Source organism: Phytophthora infestans, genomic scaffold, assembly GCF_000142945.1.
Source record: "Phytophthora infestans T30-4 supercont1.12 genomic scaffold, whole genome shotgun sequence".
NCBI lineage: Eukaryota > Oomycota > Peronosporomycetes > Peronosporales > Peronosporaceae > Phytophthora > Phytophthora infestans.
The window spans coordinates 2651288-2670295 of record NW_003303747.1 but is presented as its reverse complement, the minus strand read 5'-3'; the positions used below and the strand labels follow the sequence as shown (position 1 = coordinate 2670295).

Here is a 19008-nt window from a genome sequence, read left to right as displayed (position 1 = left end):
GAACTCATGACAGCTGAGCAGCGGATATTGGAACGAAGGGCATTCTGTGAGCTTATTAAACGTTTCGAGGCAGCAGATGCGCTGGAGGACGCTTCTGCGCGCGACATGGAGTGGGCACAGGTCGTGAAACAGCTCAGACCCCTTTATACTGACGATGTGGATGTCGGGAAACTTCTCGACGACTTCATTAAAGTACTCGAGCAACACAGGGACGATAAGACTGCACGACGTGAGCTCTATAGTGTCGGTCCTTTTCTGGATTTGCCTCATCACGAAAGCTCAGAGGAAGAGATCGAGTCCATGGTCAACGATATGGAGCAACTCCTTCGGATACATTCGCTAGACATGAGCAATCCTCCAGCAATCGTGACAATCGCCAAGTCAACAGGGGACGAGTTTCTACCGCCACATCAGTTAGAAATCGTTCTATCGAGTGTGCTTCGGATGCTTAAAGGAGTGTTTGGTGAGCTGGCAATCAAGTATGTGGAGTACGAACCTGTGTAGCGCAGCGTCGTGTGTTTAAAGTCGTATTGACTGGTAATACTCGTCGCACCATGCGTACAACAGCAGCATCTCCAGTGTGCATTTATCTACTGCAGCTGCCGCATTGCTTGCCCCACAAGACGATGTCCACTGTGTCCTGTACACCGAGTTCTCTTGTCTCCACGCACACGCTCTGATCCGTTGACTCTTTCGACGATCTTGAGGGAAATCCTCATCTAGCTGAGCCAGTTCCAGACTCCAAAAATCGTCCAGCAGCGTCGTGTCATCTTGGCCGCCGAACAGGAATACACGCGGCACCTTACTGCCTGGCAGTGAGGAAACAAAGACGCTAGCAGCCCAGTACCGAGGCACAGGACGCTGTTCGTCAAGAGCGCTCTCATCCTCTCCAGATGTAGTAGCGACAGTTCTCCATCCGTCGATCAGATCTTCGAGACGCTTCAAACGAACGTCCAGTTGCGACTCGAAGCGAGAAGCTGCCATCGCCGTCCTGGACCCGAGAGACGCTCGTCGAGGAGACTTGAGTCCACGCCCGACAGCCATCAGCTCAAACGGAGTCAGCAACGTCGTCCGTCCTGCATGAACTCTCCTCTCAGCGATACTGGGGCTCTCTCTGTCGGTCAGAGACGCAAGTTGCGTCCATCGAGCAGTTGGCGCGACACCGAGCGCCACACTGGGGGTATAATCCAGTCGATACAAGTCGCTCAGTTCCGAGCCAGTACCTCCCGCTGTGCCTCCGAAGATGAACATACTGCTCCCGACTACGACAACCGAGTGCTGGAACCGCGCGGTCGGGGCCGTTCCCGTTGCTATGGGCGACAGATTCGTCCACGTGAAGGCAGGAACGCAAGGAGCAACGTCGAAAGTGACGTCCCACGAGTCCAGGTTCCCGACAAAGCCGTCCGCTGCAGTGTCAGTCAACTCAAGCGTCCAGTTCCCGGCAACAGGCAGCTGATGGAAGACCGAGAGCGCTTCGAGACTAGACGTCGACACGAACTGCAGTTTCTCCGTTCCTGGGGCGCATTCGCTCTTATCTGCAGCTTCGTCGGGACTACGTAGCAACACAGGGAACGCTCTGGCATTCGGCGCAGTGCCAGTCGCTCTCTTGTCTCCTTGTAGGCTCCTCAGTCCTTGACTATCGCTCCACGTCGTCTCTCGAGCTTGTGAATCAACAGGAAAGTGAGCACTCTGCTGTCGACCTGGAAACGTTGCAGGTCCGGGGCCAAACACCTGCAAGCCAAGTGTGTGCGGACACGCGTGTGTTATCTGCACACTCACAGACACGTTGACAACGCAGAGTTGCCCTCCACCAGCACTACCACTCTTCCTCCCAAGCGCAAAGACTTGTCCTCCATCCGGAATAGACAAAGCCGATGGCTGACGAGAATCCAGCGACACTGACGTCTGTTTCGCTGTACTGGAGGAGACCGACAGCTCCCACAAATCATTCAGGGCTCGAGGTCCCCACGTCGAGGCGTCATTTGCGTCCGACACGTCGTTCTGCCGTCCTCCGAATAGAATCAAGCGGTCATTCACCACTGCCATCGAGTGTTTCTCTCTTGGAGAAGGTACCAACGCTGGCGGAGGCACAGACCACCACGTCTCCGTGCGCAGATCATATCGCCAGAAATCGTTGGACACTGATCGTGGACTCGGCTGTAATAAACATGGCACTTTGTGTGCTCGGCTGCACTCGTAGCTCTTCGCCATTCCTCCAAAGAGGTAAAGAGAATTGTCCAGCAATGTGAGGGAATGTCCTCGTCTAGCAGACGGAAATCGCTGCAAGGGAGGAGTGTTGGTGACGCGCATTCCTGCTCTCGTGTTCTCCTCGTCTACAGTTCGAGTGACGCAACGTCTCCACGTATTCCTCGGCTTCGTAGGCATACGCAGCGTAACGACATCACTGAAAGTGCCACGTCCATCGAGCAGCAAAGCTTTCACTCGAAAGCGGTACGCAGCCGTCGGCGTAAGACCGTGGAGGGTGAGAGTACCGCTCTTCTCCGTGACATCAGTGGCCGGAAGAGTGACCAAACGTACAAGACGAAAGTCCTCATTGACGGAGCGATTGGCCATCTCGATCACGAATCCTTCCACGAGCTGGGAGAAGCCAAAACGAGGAGCTTTCCAGCTCACTTTGACGCTCGAGGATGTCAGTGGAGTCACTCGGAGCTTGTCTACGATCTCGTCACTCACTCGTGCTCGCAGACTAGCGTCACTAATCCCAGATTTGAACGAATTAAACAGGTCTCTAAAGGAGACGAAGCTGCTGCCTCCACCGCCTCCAGCTCCGTCAACACCTGCGCCTCCTCCTCCGCCACCGAAAAACCCTCCACCTCCGCCTCCACCCGCTTGTTTGCCACTCTGTCCACTCCCGCCACTTCCATTTCGACCATTCGAAGGCCAATGCGATGCTGTCAACGGAGACACGGCGACGTCCACCAGAGATGTCTGCGGGTTCAACAGACACGTGCCTTCAAGAGAATAGCGATAGGAACCTGCAGTCCCCGCCACACCTGCCGTTGTTGGCGTGGCGCCTGTGCCTCCAGTTGCTAGAACGGAGTAGTCTGCACTACTCGCAGCAAAGCCCCAGTCGAGGTGTCCATGTCTCGCTGGGAGTCCCTCGAAGTCTCTCGTGTCTCCCGGTACATTCGAGGAATGATATTCGTCTCTAGCTGCTTGTCCAGTCACACGTGAGTCGAGTGGGATCGTTGTTGCATCCGGTGCAAGACCAGACTCTGCTTCATCCAAGCCACCGCCGCCTCCTCCATGGGCACAACAGTAATCCGTCGAGCCCGCACCGCCACCTCCAGCAGCTACGACGGCTGTTCGTCCATTCACGCGCACTTCAGACGCGCCACCGCCCCCGCCGCCTGGGAAATCGCCTGTGCCGCCGTTTCCACCGCCGTTGAACCCACCCCGACCGTCTTGAAGGCCTCCACCGCCAACCAAAATGTCCACAGCATCACCGGCACTGACACGGAAAACTCCACGTGCAAAGGCGCCTCCTCCGCCGTTACTCAAGTCGCTTGAAGCTCCGTTTGACGACCTCGCACCAGCTCCCCCAGCGCCCCAGGCGTAGACATCAAGAGCAACAATTCGATGCGCAAGATGAGGAGCAGACTGGTCAATTGGAACTCGATAGGTCTGGACACTTCCCGTGTAGAAAAAAGAATGTTCCGCCGGTCTTTCGCCCGACCACGTGACTGGAAAGACAAGAACAGCTCCGTGCTCGCCAGGTTTGGCTTCATCGCCACTGGTAGAGCCGCCACTGCCGCCGTTCCCAGTCAACTGGACGTAATACCAGTCCTGTGTGTTAGCGCATTGCTGACGAGCTGCAGCAATCACCACTTGGCGTGTTCCAAGGGTTAAATCCTTGACGTTGTCGTGTCACTGTTGCCACTAAACCCCGGCGGTATACGCTCACTGATCGTAGTCCAGCCGATCTCACTGTCGCATTGTTGCTGAGCCTGGAAGCTGGTGACGGGGAAGAATTCCCTAGCGAAGATGCCCATTTTCCTGCGTGAGTTCTCGACGCATACGCCACGAGATCGTGACATGAGAAGTCGTTGCCGCTAGTAGCTCGGGGGTTGAAGGAGCTCGCGGTACTGGCGTCGCTGGGATCTCCAGTGGTTCACTACTTGCACTCCATGAACTCCAGCCAATAGCGTACGAATACTGCGCTCGAACACGGAAGCTGAAGGCTCGACCAGTCTGCAGTCCCGTGACTTGGTAGCTGCATTCATCCGAGCAAATACGTCCATGTCGACCAGGAGAACTCGGAGCCATGCGCAGATACTGAACAGCTACTTGGTCTCCGTCTCCAGTCCACTGAGCTGACACCGTCTCTGTATACAGCGACAGCAACGGCAGTGGATCTTCGCCGTCGTACGCCACGAGATCCAAGAGAATGATCGACTCGAACGCTCCATCAGCGTCCAGCGCATTCCTCTCCACCTGCACCTGTGTGACCTGCTCCAGAGACTCGATCGCTGTCTTCATGGCGTCTGCACTGGCGTCAAAAGCGATCGGAGGCGTCACCACACCAGCAGTAGCTCGTCCGCCCAGGATACTCGGACTGGAGCCTTCATACGACAAGCCAAGTCTGAAATACCCATCGTTGATGGACTCGCCATCGTCTGCACGAGTGAAAATACGCTGCTTGGGCACGTGTTCCGTGGCTTGAGCACCCAAGTCGACGCGAAATCCGGTCAGTGAATCCCCCAGCGACTGCCAGACGCCTGACCCAGACACTGCGTACTGAACTTCGTAGGCTTCGACACTAGCAGTACCGCCAGAGGCCTCGAGCGCATTGTCAAAGGCTGACCAGGAGACTAACGCATAGGCAGAGACTGGATTCCCAGGTGCCACACGCTGCAGCTCTGCGTAGACTTGTCGATCCACCTGGACTAAGGCCGCTGGGACATCAACGAACAGTGCCGACATAAACCAGATGCGTATCCAACGCATCGAGGAACTGAGCCGATACCAATCACCTTCACGCGACCCTTGCCGAAGATCGGACAACGGCCATACCCGATTGAACTCGTTCACGACGTCGAGGTCCTGCATGCGCGGGATGATAGAGAGCTCTTGGTCTTGTTATGGAGGTGACTTCCATGTGGCTTCGATAGGTTGCAGGTCTGCCGTACACATGAGCAAAGCCACCGATCCCGCCGATGCTGTGGAGCACTGTCGAGGCGAATGGGATGGCCGCATCAACGTGATCGAGCGTACGTCATAGTGAACCAGACTCCAGTCGAGCACGGGGACACGCGAAGTCAACATACGGAGCGACAAGGCTGTTGGCTAGTGGTAGGCAGGAGTCTTGACGTTGATGACGTAGATGCATGGAGTGAACACAGCACCGCGTACGAGAACTGGTTGAGCACAGCAGTACGTACAGCATTGATGGCTTGGACTCAGCAGATTTGGTGCACTGACAAGCATCGTCATAGCCCGAGAGCAGCCCAGACATGAAGACGGTAGTGGTTGAGCACGGCTGAGCTTGAGCTTGGTTAAACAGCACGCAGTTGCCTTGGAATGCAACTTGTCCACTATAATGTGTCTACGATGCAACTCGACTTTTGTTGTGTGCCAGTAGCTGGTGCCTCGATGCTTGAACTTCACTTGCACCTTGATGTCGCTTCATCCGCAGTTGCTGATGACACTTGAGCTCGACCATGAATCGCCCTCGACCAAGCTTACCAGGACAGTTGCTCGGCGTGCTTCGAGTTGCAGGTACCAGATGCCGTACCTTGAACAGCTTCAAGTTGTCAGCGTGGGTGACTCGAGCCTCGATAGGCCTTGGTCAACCCAGTGATGTCCAACGACGGTCGGTGTGACGGTCTGACAGGACAGTGTAGACACATGAATATGAATATCGTCTGGAATCTCGACAGCAATCAAGTAGTCGGACCCGGTGCCAGATGCCCGCCGGGACAAGCTGGGCTCGAGCTTCTTGTAGGCCTTGAACTTGTTGGAGCTGCGCACGACCTTCACGTGAGTGACTGGATGCATGCCACTCAATTGATAACAACTCACTGGATAGCCCATCCGCTGTTGAAGTGACAACAATCACGTTAGAAACGGTGTACAAAACAAGAGCGAGTGTGCAAATTGAGTGGCACTACAGTAGATAATAGGCACTCACTCACCCGATGGACAAAAACAGGAATGACTACCGAGGTGCCGCTGACGAATTGCTGCCAATGAACACTTGCCCGCTGGCAGCAATTCGATGCGCTTGTGGTCTCCGACGCAGATTCGCGAATGAAGCTGAAAAGCAAACAGCGGACGCGGCCAGCCAGTGGTTGGTGGCTGAGCTACTTGCGCAAGTAAACAGTCAGCCGGCATCCCATCCGCGGTTCGTGCGCTCGACACTGTCCATCGAGAGCTCGTGCTTGCCAAATTACTCACTGTGGCGGGATCACTCCGTCGCCTTATATTTATGAGGGTGTGTTTTTTCATACGTTATTGCAGTAAACAGGGAGCTATGAGGGTAGAATGATCGTGATATTGAGGGGAACGCAAATAAGAATTATCAGCATACACAGATTAGGTCCAGATGCAAAATACCCATCCGGGTTTGTATCTCCAAAAATTCTTTGCATCAGTGTACCAATTCGCTGGTACCAGCTTGCTCACCGCCAAATGTGGGTATCCTCTCCAAGTTGAAGCTTTCAATACTGGCCCCTATCAAACTTGCTGTAACGTTATGGTAAAGGAAGATTGAACAAGCATCTACACAGCAATCACTTCCAAGCAAGGCCATGTGCAATTTGATTCCTACGCAAAACCGCTCTCATTATAATAGATACACTCTATGTTGTTTATAATCCAATCGACTGGTAATACTCGTCGCACCATGCGTACAACAGCAGCATCTCCAGTGTGCATTTATCTACTGCAGCTGCCGTATTGCTTGCCCCACAAGACGATGTCCACTGTGTCCTGTACACCGAGTTCTCTTGTCTCCACGCACACGCTCTGATCCGTTGACTCTTTCGACGATCTTGAGGGAAATCCTCATCTAGCTGAGCCAGTTCCAGACTCCAAAAATCGTCCAGCAGCGTCGTGTCATCTTGGCCGCCGAACAGGAATACACGCGGCACCTTACTACCTGGCAGTGAGGAAACAAAGGCGCTAGCAGCCCAGTACCGAGGCACAGGACGCTGTTCGTCAAGAGCGCTCTCATCCTCTCCAGATGCAGTAGCGACAGCTCTCCATCCGTCGATCAGATCTTCGAGACGCTTCAAACGAACGTCCAGTTGCGACTCGAGGCGAGAAGCTGCCATCGCCGTCCTGGACCCGAGAGACGCTCGTCGAGGAGACTTGAGTCCACGCCCGACAGCCATCAACTCAAACGGAGTCAGCAACGTTGCCCGTCCTGCATGAACTCTCCTCTCAGCGATACTGGGGCTCTCTCTGTCGGTCAGAGACGCAAGTTGCGTCCATCGAGCAGTTGGCGCGACACCGAGCGCCACACTGCGGGTATAATCCAGTCGATACAAGTCGCTCAGCTCCGAGCCAGTACCTCCCGCTGTGCCTCCGAAGATGAACATACTGCTCCCGACTACGACAACCGAGTGCTGGAACCGCGCGGTCGGGGCCGTTCCCGTTGCTATGGACGACAGATTCGTCCACGTGAAGGCAGGAACGCAAGGAGCAACGTCGAAAGTGACGTCCCACGAGTCCAGGGTCCCGACAAAGCCGTCCGCTGCAGTGTCAGTCAACTCAAGCGTCCAGTTCCCGGCAACAGGCAGCTGATGGAAGACCGAGAGCGCTTCGAGACTAGACGTCGACACGAACTGCAGTTTCTCCGTTCTTGGGACGCATTCACTCTTATCTGCAGCTTCGTCGGGACTACGTAGCAACACAGGGAACGCTCTGGCATTCGGCGCAGTGCCAGTCGCTCTCTTGTCTCCTTGTAGGCTCCTCAGTCCTTGACTATCGCTCCACGTCGTCTCTCGAGCTTGTGAATCAACAGGAAAGTGAGCACTCTGCTGTCGACCTGGAAACGTTGCAGGTCCGGGGCCAAACACCTGCAAGCCAAGTGTGTGCGGACACGCGTGTGTTATCTGCACACTCACAGACACGTTGACAACGCAGAGTTGCTCTCCACCAGCACTACCACTCTTCCTCCCAAGCGCAAAGACTTGTCCTCCATCCGGAATAGACAAAGCCGATGGCTGACGAGAATCCAGCGACACTGACGTCTGTTTCGCTGTACTGGAGGAGACCGACAGCTCCCACAAATCATTCAGGGCTCGAGGTCCCCACGTCGAGGCGTCATTTGCGTCCGACACGTCGTTCTGCCGTCCTCCGAACAGAATCAAGCGGTCATTCACCACTGCCATCGAGTGTTTCTCTCTTGGAGAAGGTATCAACGCTGGCGGAGGCACAGACCACCACGTCTCCGTGCGCAGATCATATCGCCAGAAATCGTTGGACACTGATCGTGGACTCGGCTGTAATAAACACGGCACTTTGTGTGCTCGGCTGCACTCGTAGCTCTTCGCCATTCCTCCAAAGAGGTACAGAGAATTGTCCAGCAATGTGAGGGAATGTCCTCGTCTAGCAGACGGAAATCGCTGCAAGGGAGGAGTGTTGGTGACGCGCATTCCTGCTCTCGTGTTCTCCTCGTCTACAGTTCGAGTGACGCAACGTCTCCACGTATTCCTCGGCTTCGTAGGCATACGCAGCGTAACGACATCACTGAAAGTGCCACGTCCATCGAGCAGCAAAGCTTTCACTCGGAAACGGTACGCAGCCGTCGGCGTAAGACCGTGGAGGGTAAGAGTACCGCTCTTCTCCGTGACGTCAGTGGCCGGAAGAGTGACCAAACGTACAAGACGAAAGTCCTCATTGACGGAGCGATTGGCCATCTCGATCACGAATCCTTCCACGAGCTGGGAGAAGCCAAAACGAGGAGCTTTCCAGCTCACTTTGACGCTCGAGGATGTCAGTGGAGTCACTTGGAGCTTGTCTACGGTCTCGTCACTCACTCGTGCTCGCAGACTAGCGTCACTAATCCCAGATTTGGACGAATTAAACAGGTCTCTAAAGGAGACGAAGCTGCTGCCTCCACCGCCTCCAGCTCCGTCAACACCTGCGCCTCCTCCTCCGCCACCGAAAAACCCTCCACCTCCGCCTCCACCCGCTTGTTTGCCACTCTGTCCACTCCCGCCACTTCCATTTCGACCATTCGAAGGCCAATGCGATGCTGTCAACGGAGACACGGCGACGTCCACCAGAGATGTCTGCGGGTTCAACAGACACGTGCCTTCAAGAGAATAGCGATAGGAACCTGCAGTCCCCGCCACACCTGCCGTTGTTGGCGTGGCGCCTGTGCCTCCAGTTGCTAGAACGAAGTAGTCTGCACTACTCGCAGCAAAGCCCCAGTCGAGGTGTCCATGTCTCGCTGGGAGTCCCTCGAAGTCTCTCGTGTCTCCCGGTACATTCGAGGAATGATATTCGTCTCTAGCTGCTTGTCCAGTCACACGTGAGTCGAGTGGGATCGTTGTTGCATCCGGTGCAAGACCAGACTCTGCTTCATCCAAGCCACCGCCGCCTCCTCCATGGGCACAACAGTAATCCGTCGAGCCCGCACCGCCACCTCCAGCAGCTACGACGGCTGTTCGTCCATTCACGCGCACTTCAGACGCGCCACCGCCCCCGCCGCCTGGGAAATCGCCTGTGCCGCCGTTTCCACCGCCGTTAAACCCACCCCGACCATCTTGAAGGCCTCCACCGCCAACCAAAATGTCCACAGCATCACCGGCACTGACACGGAAAACTCCACGTGCAAAGGCGCCTCCTCCGCCGTTACTCAAGTCGCTTGAAGCTCCGTTTGACGACCTCGCACCAGCTCCCCCAGCGCCCCAGGCGTAGACATCAAGAGCAACAATTCGATGCGCAAGATGAGGAGCAGACTGGTCAATTGGAACTCGATAGGTCTGGACACTTCCCGTGTAGAAAAAAGAATGTTCCGCCGGTCTTTCGCCCGACCACGTGACTGGAAAGACAAGAACAGCTCCGTGCTCGCCAGGTTTGGCTTCATCGCCACTGGTAGAGCCGCCACTGCCGCCGTTCCCAGTCAACTGGACGTAGTACCAGTCCTGTGTGTTAGCGCATTGCTGACGAGCTGCAGCAATCACCACTTGGCGTGTTCCAAGGGTTAAATCCTTGACGTTGTCGCTGTTCGAGTCGTCTTCAACCGTGTAATCTGTCAGGAACTCTGCGGACTGGGAGAAGCTACCAGCTTGCCGTTCAGCCACCGCTCTGACGCGCGTGACGTACGTGGTGTATCCTTTCAGCGACGTCATTGAGATGTTGGCGAGTCGACTGCTGCAGTCCACCAGCTCAGCTGGCAATCGCGTCCACGTCGAGCCGAGAGTTGTGCGGTATTCCACATCGTAGGTTAGCTCTTCCAGTGCATGACCGCCCAGCACCTCAGGCGTGTTCCAGACCACAGTAAGCGGGTTTCGAGCTACCCGTAAGTTCGCCACAGCACCCGGAGCTGTTTGCAACGTTGTGAATTTGGCTGAAGGCAAACTGAAAGGTCCTTGGCCGTTGGCATTCGTCGCAGCAACTCGAAACTCGCAGGTGGAACCTGGCGGACGATCCAAGGACGCAACAACAGTTACAAAGGTGTCACTGTTGCCACTAAACCCCGGCGGTATACGCTCACTGATCGTAGTCCAGCCGATCTCACTGTCGCATTGTTGCTGAGCCTGGAAGCTGGTGACGGGGAAGAATTCCCTAGCAAAGATGCCATTTTCCTGCGTGAGTTCTCGACGCATACGCCACGAGATCGTGACATGAGAAGTCGTTGCCGCTAGTAGCTCGGGGGTTGAAGGAGCTCGCGGTACTGGTGTCGCTGGGATCTCCAGTGGTTCACTACGTGCACTCCATGAACTCCAGCCAATAGCGTACGAATACTGCGCTCGAACACGGAAGCTGAAGGCTCGACCAGTCTGCAGTCCCGTGACTTGGTAGCTGCATTCATCCGAGCAAATACGTCGATGTCGACCAGGAGAACTCGGAGCCATGCGCAGATACTGAACAGCTACTTGGTCTCCGTCTCCAGTCCACTGAGCTGACACTGTCTCTGTATACAGCGACAGCAACGGCAGCGGATCTTCGCCGTCGTACGCCACGAGATCAAAGAGAATGATCCACTCGAACGCTCCATCAGCGTCCAGCGCATTCCTCTCCACCTGCACCTGTGTGACCTGCTCCAGAGACTCGATCGCTGTCTTCATGGCGTCTGCACTGGCGTCAAAAGCGATCGGAGGCGTCACCACACCAGCAGTAGCTCGTCCGCCCAGGATACTCGGACTGGAGCCTTCATACGACAAGCCAAGTCTGAAATACCCATCGTTGATGGACTCGCCATCGTCTGCACGAGTGAAAATACGCTGCTTGGGCACGTGTTCCGTGGCTTGAGCACCCAAGTCGACGCGAAATCCGGTCAGTGAATCCCCCAGCGACTGCCAGACGCCTGACCCAGACACTGCGTACTGAACTTCGTAGGCTTCGACACTAGCAGTACCGCCAGAGGCCTCGAGCGCATTGTCAAAGGCTGACCAGGAGACTAACGCATAGGCAGAGACTGGATTCCCAGGTGCCACACGCTGCAGCTCTGCGTAGACTTGTCGATCCACCTGGACTAAGGCCGCTGGGACATCAACGAACAGTGCCGACACCAACCAGATGCGTATCCAACGCATCGAGGAACTGAGCCGATACCAATCACCTTCACGCGACCCTTGCCGAAGATCGGACAACGGCCATACCCGATTGAACTCGTTCACGACGTCGAGGTCCTGCATGCGCGGGATGATAGAGAGCTCTTGGTCTTGTTATGGAGGTGACTTCCATGTGGCTTCGATAGGTTGCAGGTCTGCCGTACACATGAGCAAAGCCACCGATCCCGCCGATGCTGTGGAGCACTGTCGAGGCGAATGGGATGGCCGCATCAACGTGATCGAGCGTACGTCATAGTGAACCAGACTCCAGTCGAGCACGGGGACACGCGAAGTCAACATACGGAGCGACAAGGCTGTTGGCTAGTGGTAGGCAGGACTCTTGACGTTGATGACGTAGATGCATGGAGTGAACACAGCACCGCGTACGAGAACTGGTTGAGCACAGCAGTACGTACAGCATTGATGGCTTGGACTCAGCAGATTTGGTGCACTGACAAGCATCGTCATAGCCCGAGAGCAGCCCATACATGAAGACGGTAGTGGTTGAGCACGGCTGAGCTTGAGCTTGGTTAAACAGCACGCAGTTGCCTTGGAATGCAACTTGTCCACTATAATGTGTCTACGATGCAACTCGACTTTTGTTGTGTGCCAGTAGCTGGTGCCTCGATGCTTGAACTTCACTTGCACCTTGATGTCGCTTCATCCGCAGTTGCTGATGACACTTGAGCTCGACCATGAATCGCCCTCGACCAAGCTTACCAGGACAGTTGCTCGGCGTGCTTCGAGTTGCAGGTACCAGATGCCGTACCTTGAACAGCTTCAAGTTGTCAGCGTGGGTGACTCGAGCCTCGATAGGCCTTGGTCAACCCAATGATGTCCAACGACGGTCGGTGTGACGGTCTGACAGGACAGTGTAGACACATGAATATGAATATCGTCTGGAGTCTCGACAGCAATCAAGTAGTCGGACCCGGTGCCAGATGCCCGCCGGAAAAAGCTGGGCTCGAGCTTCTTGTAGGCCTTGAACTTGTTGGAGCTGCGCACGACCTTCACGTGAGTGACTGGATGCATGCCACTCAATTGATAACAACTCACTGGATAGCCCATCCGCTGTTGAAGTGACAACAATCACGTTAGAAACGGTGTACAAAACAAGAGCGAGTGTGCAAATTGAGTGGCACTACAGTAGATAATAGGCACTCACTCACCCGATGGACAAAAACAGGAATGACTACCGAGGTGCCGCTGACGAATTGCTGCCAATGAACACTTGCCCGCTGGCAGCAATTCGATGCGCTTGTGGTCTCCGACGCAGATTCGCGAATGAAGCTGAAAAGCAAACAGCGGACGCGGCCAGCCAGTGGTTGGTGGCTGAGCTACTTGCGCAAGTAAACAGTCAGCCGGCATCCCATCCGCGGTTCGTGCGCTCGACACTGTCCATCGAGAGCTCGTGCTTGCCAAATTACTCACTGTGGCGGGATCACTCCGTCGCCTTATATTTATGAGGGTGTGTTTTTTCATACGTTATTGCAGTAAACAGGGAGCTATGAGGTAGAATGATCGTGATATTGAGGGGAACGCAAATAAGAATTATCAGCATACACAGATTAGGTCCAGAGGCAAAATACCCATCCGGGTTTGTATCTCCAAAAATTCTTTGCATCAGTGTACCAATTCGCTGGTACCAGCTTGCTCACCGCCAAATGTGGGTATCCTCTCCAAGTTGAAGCTTTCAATACTGGCCCCTATCAAACTTGCTGTAACGTTATGGTAAAGGAAGATTGAACAAGCATCTACACAGCAATCACTTCCAAGCAAGGCCATGTGCAATTTGATTCCTACGCAAAACCGCTCTCATTATAATAGATACACTCTATGTTGTTTATAATCCAATCGACTGGTAATACTCGTCGCACCATGCGTACAACAGCAGCATCTCCAGTGTGCATTTATCTACTGCAGCTGCCGTATTGCTTGCCCCACAAGACGATGTCCACTGTGTCCTGTACACCGAGTTCTCTTGTCTCCACGCACACGCTCTGATCCGTTGACTCTTTCGACGATCTTGAGGGAAATCCTCATCTAGCTGAGCCAGTTCCAGACTCCAAAAATCGTCCAGCAGCGTCGTGTCATCTTGGCCGCCGAACAGGAATACACGCGGCACCTTACTGCCTGGCAGTGAGGAAACAAAGGCGCTAGCAGCCCAGTACCGAGGCACAGGACGCTGTTCGTCAAGAGCGCTCTCATCCTCTCCAGATGCAGTAGCGACAGTTCTCCATCCGTCGATCAGATCTTCGAGACGCTTCAAACGAACGTCCAGTCGCGACTCGAAGCGAGAAGCTGCCATCGCCGTCCTGGACCCGAGAGACGCTCGTCGAGGAGACTTGAGTCCACGCCCGACAGCCATCAACTCAAACGGAGTCAGCAACGTTGCCCGTCCTGCATGAACTCTCCTCTCAGCGATACTGGGGCTCTCTCTGTCGGTCAGAGACGCAAGTTGCGTCCATCGAGCAGTTGGCGCGACACCGAGCGCCACACTGCGGGTATAATCCAGTCGATACAAGTCGCTCAGTTCCGAGCCAGTACCTCCCGCTGTGCCTCCGAAGATGAACATACTGCTCCCGACTACGACAACCGAGTGCTGGAACCGCGCGGTCGGGGCCGTTCCCGTTGCTATGGACGACAGATTCGTCCACGTGAAGGCAGGAACGCAAGGCGCAACGTCGAAAGTGACGTCCCACGAGTCCAGGGTCCCGACAAAGCCGTCCGCTGCAGTGTCAGTCAACTCAAGCGTCCAGTTCCCGGCAACAGGCAGCTGATGGAAGACCGAGAGCGCTTCGAGACTAGACGTCGACACGAACTGCAGTTTCTCCGTTCCTGGGGCGCATTCACTCTTATCTGCAGCTTCGTCGGGACTACGTAGCAACACAGGGAACGCTCTGGCATTCGGCGCAGTGCCAGTCGCTCTCTTGTCTCCTTGTAGGCTCCTCAGTCCTTGACTATCGCTCCACGTCGTCTCTCGAGCTTGTGAATCAACAGGAAAGTGAGCACTCTGCTGTCGACCTGGAAACGTTGCAGGTCCGGGGCCAAACACCTGCAAGCCAAGTGTGTGCGGACACGCGTGTGTTATCTGCACACTCACAGACACGTTGACAACGCAGAGTTGCTCTCCACCAGCACTACCACTCTTCCTCCCAAGCGCAAAGACTTGTCCTCCATCCGGAATAGACAAAGCCGATGGCTGACGAGAATCCAGCGACACTGACGTCTGTTTCGCTGTACTGGAGGAGACCGACAGCTCCCACAAATCATTCAGGGCTCGAGGTCCCCACGTCGAGGCGTCATTTGCGTCCGACACGTCGTTCTGCCGTCCTCCGAACAGAATCAAGCGGTCATTCACCACTGCCATCGAGTGTTTCTCTCTTGGAGAAGGTATCAACGCTGGCGGAGGCACAGACCACCACGTCTCCGTGCGCAGATCATATCGCCAGAAATCGTTGGACACTGATCGTGGACTCGGCTGTAATAAACACGGCACTTTGTGTGCTCGGCTGCACTCGTAGCTCTTCGCCATTCCTCCAAAGAGGTACAGAGAATTGTCCAGCAATGTGAGGGAATGTCCTCGTCTAGCAGACGGAAATCGCTGCAAGGGAGGAGTGTTGGTGACGCGCATTCCTGCTCTCGTGTTCTCCTCGTCTACAGTTCGAGTGACGCAACGTCTCCACGTATTCCTCGGCTTCGTAGGCATACGCAGCGTAACGACATCACTGAAAGTGCCACGTCCATCGAGCAGCAAAGCTTTCACTCGGAAACGGTACGCAGCCGTCGGCATAAGACCGTGGAGGGTAAGAGTACCGCTCTTCTCCGTGACATCAGTGGCCGGAAGAGTGACCAAACGTACAAGACGAAAGTCCTCATTGACGGAGCGATTGGCCATCTCGATCACGAATCCTTCCACGAGCTGGGAGAAGCCAAAACGAGGAGCTTTCCAGCTCACTTTGACGCTCGAGGATGTCAGTGGAGTCACTCGGAGCTTGTCTACGGTCTCGTCACTCACTCGTGCTCGCAGACTAGCGTCACTAATCCCAGATTTGAACGAATTAAACAGGTCTCTAAAGGAGACGAAGCTGCTGCCTCCACCGCCTCCAGCTCCGTCAACACCTGCGCCTCCTCCTCCGCCACCGAAAAACCCTCCACCTCCGCCTCCACCCGCTTGTTTGCCACTCTGTCCACTCCCGCCACTTCCATTTCGACCATTCGAAGGCCAATGCGATGCTGTCAACGGAGACACGGCGACGTCCACCAGAGATGTCTGCGGGTTCAACAGACACGTGCCTTCAAGAGAATAGCGATAGGAACCTGCAGCCCCCGCCACACCTGCCGTTGTTGGCGTGGCGCCTGTGCCTCCAGTTGCTAGAACGGAGTAGTCTGCACTACTCGCAGCAAAGCCCCAGTCGAGGTGTCCATGTCTCGCTGAGAGTCCCTCGAAGTCTCTCGTGTCTCCCGGTACATTCGAGGAATGATATTCGTCTCTAGCTGCTTGTCCAGTCACACGTGAGTCGAGTGGGATCGTTGTCGCATCCGGTGCAAGACCAGACTCTGCTTCATCCAAGCCACCGCCGCCTCCTCCATGGGCACAACAGTAATCCGTCGAGCCCGCACCGCCACCTCCAGCAGCTACGACGGCTGTTCGTCCATTCACGCGCACTTCAGACGCGCCACCGCCCCCGCCGCCTGGGAAATCGCCTGTGCCGCCGTTTCCACCGCCGTTGAACCCACCCCGACCGTCTTGAAGGCCTCCACCGCCAACCAAAATGTCCACAGCATCACCGGCACTGACACGGAAAACTCCACGTGCAAAGGCGCCTCCTCCGCCGTTACTCAAGTCGCTTGAAGCTCCGTTTGACGACCTCGCACCAGCTCCCCCAGCGCCCCAGGCGTAGACATCAAGAGCAACAATTCGATGCGCAAGATGAGGAGCAGACTGGTCAATTGGAACTCGATAGGTCTGGACACTTCCCGTGTAGAAGAAGGAATGTTCCGCCAGTCTTTCGCCCGACCACGTGACTGGAAAGACAAGAACAGCTCCGTGCTCGCCAGGTTTGGCTTCATCGCCACTGGTAGAGCCGCCACTGCCGCCGTTCCCAGTCAACTGGACGTAGTACCAGTCCTGTGTGTTAGCGCATTGCTGACGAGCTGCAGCGATCACCACTTGGCGTGTTCCAAGGGTTAAATCCTTGACGTTGTCGCTGTTCGAGTCGTCTTCAACCGTGTAATCTGTCAGGAACTCTGCGGACTGGGAGAAGCTACCAGCTTGCCGTTCAGCCACCGCTCTGACGCGCGTGACGTACGTGGTGTATCCTTTCAGCGACGTCATTGAGATGTTGGCGAGTCGACTGCTGCAGTCCACCAGCTCAGCTGGCAATCGCGTCCACGTCGAGCCGAGAGTTGTGCGGTATTCCACATCGTAGGTTAGCTCTTCCAGTGCATGACCGCCCAGCACCTCAGGTGTGTTCCAGACCACAGTAAGCGGGTCTCGAGCTACCCGTAAGTTCGCCACAGCACCCGGAGCTGTTTGCAACGTTGTGAATTTGGCTGAAGGCAAACTGAAAGGTCCTTGGCCGTTGGCATTCGTCGCAGCAACTCGAAACTCGCAGGTGGAACCTGGCGGACGCTCCAAGGACGCAACAACAGTTACAAAGGTGTCACTGTTGCCACTAAACCCCGGCGGTATACGCTCACTGATCGTAGTCCAGCCGATCTCACTGTCGCATTGTTGCTGAGCCTGGAAGCTGGTGACGGGGAAGAATTCCCTAGCGAAGATGCCATTTTCCTGCGTGAGTTCTCGACGCATACGCCACGAGATCGTGACATGAGAAGTCGTTGCCGCTAGTAGCTCGGGGGTTGAAGGAGCTCGCGGTACTGGCGTCGCTGGGATCTCCAGTGGTTCACTACTTGCACTCCATGAACTCCAGCCAATAGCGTACGAATACTGCGCTCGAACACGGAAGCTGAAGGCTCGACCAGTCTGCAGTCCCGTGACTTGGTAGCTGCATTCATCCGAGCAAATACGTCCATGTCGATCAGGAGAACTCGGAGCCATGCGCAGATACTGAACAGCTACTTGGTCTCCGTCTCCAGTCCACTGAGCTGACACTGTCTCTGTATACAGCGACAGCAACGGCAGCGGATCTTCGCCGTCGTACGCCACAAGATCAAAGAGAATGATCCAGTCGAACGCTCCATCAGCGTCCAGCGCATTCCTCTCCACCTGCACCTGTGTGACCTGCTCCAGAGACTCGATCGCTGTCTTCATGGCGTCTGCACTGGCGTCGAAAGCGATCGGAGGCGTCACCACACCAGCAGTAGCTCGTCCGCCCAGGATACTCGGACTGGAGCCTTCATACGACAAACCAAGTCGGAAATACCCATCGTTGATGGACTCGCCATCGTCTGCACGAGTGAAAATACGCTGCTTGGGCACGTGTTCCGTGGCTTGAGCACCCAAGTCGACGCGAAATCCGGTCAGTGAATCCCCCAGCGACTGCCAGACGCCTGACCCAGACACTGCGTACTGAACTTCGTAGGCTTCGACACTAGCAGTACCGCCAGAGGCCTCGAGCGCATTGTCAAAGGCTGACCAGGAGACTAACGCATAGGCAGAGACTGGATTCCCAGGTGCCACACGCTGCAGCTCTGCGTAGACTTGTCGATCCACCTGGACTAAGGCCGCTGGGACATCAACGAACAGTGCCGACACCAACCAGATGCGTATCCAACGCATCGAGGAACTGAGCCGATACCAATCACCTTCACGCGACCCTTGCCGAAGATCGGACAACGGCCATACCCGATTGAACTCGTTCACGACGTCGAGGTCCTGCATGCGCGGGATGATAGAGAGCTCTTGGTCTTGTTATGGAGGTGACTTCCATGTGGCTTCGATAGGTTGCAGGTCTGCCGTACACATGAGCAAAGCCACCGATCCCGCCGATGCTGTGGAGCACTGTCGAGGCGAATGGGATGGCCGCATCAACGTGATCGAGCGTACGTCATAGTGAACCAGACTCCAGTCGAGCACGGGGACACGCGAAGTCAACATACGGAGCGACAAGGCTGTTGGCTAGTGGTAGGCAGGAGTCTTGACGTTGATGACGTAGATGCATGGAGTGAACACAGCACCGCGTACGAGAACTGGTTGAGCACAGCAGTACGTACAGCATTGATGGCTTGGACTCAGCAGATTTGGTGCACTGACAAGCATCGTCATAGCCCGAGAGCAGCCCAGACATGAAGA

The 19008-nt window shown here is 55.4% G+C and overlaps 3 protein-coding genes across 3 annotated transcripts; all 3 read right to left on the bottom strand.

The window, feature by feature from the left end:
- Positions 1-418: 418 nt before the first annotated feature.
- On the bottom strand, positions 419-5070 carry PITG_08170 (fibronectin type III domain-containing protein; the record flags this gene model as incomplete). Its single annotated transcript, XM_002904286.1, has 4 exons — positions 419-3833; positions 3926-3996; positions 4172-4907; positions 4995-5070. The coding sequence occupies 4 exons, from the start codon at positions 5068-5070 to the stop codon at positions 520-522; spliced, it is 4197 nt and encodes a 1398-aa protein (XP_002904332.1).
- Positions 5071-5766: 696 nt separating this feature from the next.
- Positions 5767-12050, bottom strand: PITG_08169 (fibronectin type III domain-containing protein; the record flags this gene model as incomplete). The annotated part of the gene is made up of 5 exons (XM_002904285.1): positions 5767-6057; positions 6620-6693; positions 6983-8042; positions 8091-11671; positions 11915-12050. The coding sequence occupies 5 exons, from the start codon at positions 12048-12050 to the stop codon at positions 5767-5769; spliced, it is 5142 nt and encodes a 1713-aa protein (XP_002904331.1).
- A 480-nt stretch (positions 12051-12530) lies between these two features.
- On the bottom strand, positions 12531-18813 carry PITG_08168 (fibronectin type III domain-containing protein; the record flags this gene model as incomplete). Its single annotated transcript, XM_002904284.1, has 5 exons — positions 12531-12821; positions 13383-13456; positions 13746-14805; positions 14854-18434; positions 18678-18813. 5 exons carry the CDS (start codon positions 18811-18813, stop codon positions 12531-12533), a joined length of 5142 nt encoding a protein of 1713 aa, XP_002904330.1.
- Between the last annotated feature and the right edge of the window lie 195 nt (positions 18814-19008).